At 33.8% G+C, this 5000-nt stretch overlaps 1 protein-coding gene across 4 annotated transcripts in view; it reads right to left on the reverse strand.

The window, feature by feature from the left end:
• The window catches only part of Abcd3 (ATP binding cassette subfamily D member Pmp70), a 22882-nt gene that overhangs the window by 233 nt on the left and 17649 nt on the right, over positions 1-5000 (reverse strand). For all 4 annotated transcript variants that reach the window (XM_043025485.2, XM_086547713.1, XM_043025487.2 and 1 more), the window contains exons 12-16: positions 4407-4612; positions 3755-3856; positions 3424-3597; positions 2348-2509; positions 1-1139 (exon numbers count right to left, since the gene is read on the reverse strand). The exon at positions 1-1139 is cut by the window's left edge and continues 233 nt beyond it. In XM_043025485.2, coding sequence (XP_042881419.2) covers positions 1062-1139; positions 2348-2509; positions 3424-3597; positions 3755-3856; positions 4407-4612 — 722 coding nt within the window. In that variant the 3' untranslated portion in view covers positions 1-1061. The remainder of the gene's footprint in view (positions 1140-2347; positions 2510-3423; positions 3598-3754; positions 3857-4406; positions 4613-5000) is intronic.

Genomic DNA, 5000 nt, shown 5'->3' on the forward strand with positions numbered 1-5000 from the left:
AACAAATAAATATTCAAATAGGTTGAATAATAAAACTTACAATCGAAATAACCAAAATAATCATCACATCCAATCTTTATCACACTTTCACAAGAACATACATCCACTTGAAATAAAAACTAATAGCATTGACATCGGCAAGACTGTAAACAAATAAACTAACAAGAACGATGATGGACATTAAACGTGAGTATCTAACCAACGGCAACTTGACTAAACTTGAGTCTACCACTCAGTATATTCATCAAGGATATGCGTGTTTACCCTAACATGGGATACTTTAATCTTGGAATATTATCATCTAGAGTGGTTGATTATTTGCATTTGCTTGATGTACTTCAATAATGATGTCTCTACTTTCTTCTTCTTTTTTTGTCACTAACCTAAAGCATTTTGTTAATGCAAATATCACTGATACCAAGCTAGTGTTATAAGTATTGATTCATATTCAATGTTAGGAGATCATCATCATCATCTTTTACACTGAACTATGACAGTTATTATTGGAAATCTTATTCATCCATCCCTTAATGATCTGCTTCTGGGAGGTCTATAACATGTACCTCTTCTATACAACTATTGAATAAATAATTTGCTAGGCAACAGCATCTAAGAATGTCACAACATCTTGGTTTCAACAATTAGAAACAAAAAGAAATAGACAAAAGATATAAGCAACATAGAATTAAAGCTTAAAGTTAATATGACATTTACAAAATATATAATAAAACAAATAAATCACAATAAAAGACATTTCCACCTGGAGATGAAAATGAGCTATATTCTATGCACAATGAATAGTTCCAGACACATGTTTTCTACACTGGCATTACCTTTCAGCAACAGTTTTATCATAAAAAGCATACATTATTGTGTTATTATCAAATCAAAAGCATTAAAAAAAATCCTTTTCCACGAATTTGCTCACTTTATCTCTTACTCTCCTTCTCACCATCATAACATCCTCAGATTACTATTAGCTACAAAACTACAATCCAATTGGCTGTTCAACCTCCCCTCACTTTCTCCACTGCATTCATGCTAACTTCAGAGGGCAGTCCTCAAGATCCAAATTCTTGTGTGTCTGGTTCGATGCGCTTGTACTCGAAGGATCCACGCCCATCCATGTGCAGGTAGAACTGATGAGAGACAAGAGGTCAGGTTAGGACGAAAAGCACTGCCAAGCAAGCCACAAGTGTAATTCATGCTGATGCTGTACAATGTTTGTTGTATGTGGTTTTATGCTGTATGTTAAAACTTGTTATGTGGTTTTATGCTATAAATTAGTTATTGCCAATAGATACTGCTGCTGTCTGATGCATGCTGTATATGGTCATTGTATGCTGTATATTGATGCTTGTTATATGTGCTATATCCCACAGTTGAAATTCAGAAACATTATTATGTAAGTACAAACATGGAAAAGTAAAAGGAGAACTAGCATAATTAAACAATGAAGTAAAAGAGTTAAAACAACTAAAAATGAAAAGAGAAAGATGAAGAACAAGTAGAGAAAGAAGAGGAATGCTTCTATTTTATGTTTAGTGTTTCTTTAAACAAATTCATAACATCCCATCCATATTCTTACTTAACACATTAAAGTATTAAATATTCACATATGTGTACACAGTATACACAGTATAAACTAGTACTCTTAGCATATCTCAGTAAAATAACTACCACATCAAAACATGCCTAAAAAGTCTAGTAACAAAAAATAAGGTAGTTTATACAATATGAAAAAAAAAAAAAAAAAAAAAATGGATGGACATAAATTACAATAAATTTTGGTTTAGGGAGAATTTAGACATAAAATTGAACACAGCATTGATAAGTATTTTGTAGGTACTAGTTATGAAGTATATTGGTATGTATTCATATACATTTTTAGAAATGGGAAGAGAACCATCTTGGAAATACAGTGTGCAATAATCAAAGCTAAACCTTAACAAAGATGAGGAATTGGAAACATTTTTGCTATTCTACGTAACACATGTGGAATATGTAACATATACCTGTTTTGTAGTACCAGCTACAAAGACTTAGTTTTTGAAGATGAATTGAATACACTGATACAATGAATAATACCTACAAAAGCATGTGTGACTTTTATATACCAAATTTTTACTCCCATTAAACAGTGTAGCTAAATACATTCTTTCTCACTTACACAATCCTGCTCATAAATTCTGTACCTGGTAGCCTCCCTTTTTACCACATCTTAACATATACGCATAAACTAATTTCCTTAATTATAAATCTTATTCCATCTTATCCTAACACTTTTTCCTTCCTTTAAAGCACAGCTAATACTCCATACAGTATATCATAAATTTGTAGAACCAACCTCGTGATGTTTCCAGAGGCTTTTACGATGGGAAACTGTGAAGAGAGTGATTCCCACTTTGCTGCAGTACTGGTACATAGCATCCTCAACATCCACACTCACTGCACTTGTGCATTCATCTAGGATAGCAAACTGGGGCTTGTGGTAGAAGAGACGGGCCATCTGAAAAAGTAAATGCACATTACCTTACTTAAGATGACAATATGAAATGAAGACATGATCAAATGAGGACATGAACGCTTGCAAGATCAAATGGGGATATAAAAGCTTGCATGATTAAATGAGGATATGAAAGCTTGCATACAGGTGTTTGTTTCAAGTGTGTGAGAGGATTGTTCACAGATTTATTCAATATATGATCAAGAAAAGGATTTTGAGAAATGTAGTTTATTCATGTTTACAAGTGTTTGAAGATTAAAGGATTCTTGTACATTACTAATTAACCCTTTGGTCACGGTATTTTTAAATAAGTTTATACAGCCTTGTGTCGTTATTATCATATATGGCATGGCCCATCTGCATCTAGGCCTTTTACTTGCCTTGACAGCAAATGATGCCATCCGCGACCAATGGGTTAATGAAGACAACACTTTAGAAATATTGTTTTGTTATCACAGGAATGTTAATAAATGACAGAATTAGTATATATAATTACCAAAACTAATACTAAAGAGCAGATTTCCTTAGGGTTAAATTCTTTTTCTTAAGCCAATGACGCCAGGGCAGCTTTGGCTCCACTCAGTATTAATGTCAGGTTATTTTGAGGATTAACCCATTCCCGACGGGGGATTTCTAGCCTAGAATGTCCAAATGCCGGGGCGTTCGAATTATTAGGCCTAAATCAATTGAATAGCCGGCACAATACTGTGCCGCCCGGCAACTGGGCTTTTGAATGCGCGGTACACATGCTGTACCACCCGTCCTGTGTGGGTTAATACGTGTTCACATCCTTAAACAAGGGTGACTCCTTAGAAAATCAGCAAGGAAAGAGTAAAACGAGTTGAATAGATGAAGGGGTCAAATAAAAAAAATAAAAATAAAAAACCACACTGAAAATATAAAATCTTCCTACTTACAGCAATCCTTTGCTTTTCACCGCCTGACAGGACATCCATCCAATCAGCGACGGCATCCCAACCTCCTTCCCGGTCAAGAATGTGAGTGAGCTGTACCTGCTCTAGGAGCTCCCTAAGGTTGTCATGCGTGATCCCTCGTGCAATCATATCACTATGTGAGTCGGGGTATATAACCTAGACAAAGCAATATACATAAATTAAAATTTGGTAAATTTGGTTTGTATATAAGTTTCCAGTTTCATGAGGTATTTTCTCTATTCCATCTCCGATTTTAACAAATGTAATCACATCTTACAGGGATTACCACTGTGACGCGCTTAGTATAACTGACCTGATCCCGTAGAGTACCCAAAGTCATGTAAGGTCGTTGTGGGATGTAGAACAGCTTCCCTGCACTTGGTTTAGTTACTGTGCCACCAAATACTGGCCAGAGCTAGAAAAAAATATATATATAAATAATAAATTAATAATTAAATAAATAAATAAATAAATACATATATATATATATATGTATATATATATATATATATATACACATATACATATACATATACATATACATATACATATATATATACATATACATATACATATACATATACATATACATATATATATATATACATATACATATACATATACATATACATATACATATACATATACATATACATATACATATACATATACATATACATATACATATACATATACATATACATATATATATATATATATATATATATATACATATATGTATATATATATACACACCACCAAATATATATTACACATATGGACTATTAAATCAATCTGTGATAACATACTTTTCATTCAAATGAAATTATTAAAATACATCTAACTAATAACCAAAAAGCAAACTACAAATAAATACACATACACTGAATTCAAATAAGTAAAAAAGAAAAGAAAAATATCAAAGCAAAAGTGAGTTTCCAAGAAGAAGAGTCAATGATGCTCACCTCTCCAAGAATTCTGAAGAGGGACGACTTGCCGCAGCCGTTTGGGCCACAGACAAGGACGTTCATCCCAGACTTGACCTCAAAGTTCAGTTCCTTGACAAGGACATCTCCATTGGGGGTGACAAGGGGCACGTTCTCAAAGCGGATCACGTTGTCCTCATTGATAACTCGCCCTGCTCCAGGGATCAGGGGGATGCCAAGTACTCCTGAGATGGAAAGAAAAAGAAGTATATAACATGTATCTTATATATCGTATATATCAAGAGATGACTTATGCCGAGAATCAAGAAGGTTCCATGGAGTTCTAGCTACAGGAAACAGTGAAGTGTTGATGTTATTCTGCGTAACATGTAATATCGATGCTTTCTTTTGTATTCAGTCTATTTCAACATCAGAACCAGACTTTCTCCTCCTACTATGTTTGAAATAATATCAGCATAAACAGAAAAAGAAAATAAGAAATCAAAATATTAAAATACTAATGAATAAGGAAAGAGGCGGAAAAACTTGTGTGCTATTGTTAACCCATTCGCGCCGGTTGACGTGCTGACACGTGGTCGGAAAAAGCCCCGGACCCAGGTGACGTCCTAGCAC

Source organism: Penaeus japonicus, unplaced genomic scaffold (assembly GCF_977035675.1).
Source record: "Penaeus japonicus unplaced genomic scaffold, GWHDUDI00000001_assembly GWHDUDI00000019, whole genome shotgun sequence".
Taxonomy (NCBI): Eukaryota; Metazoa; Arthropoda; class Malacostraca; order Decapoda; family Penaeidae; genus Penaeus; species Penaeus japonicus.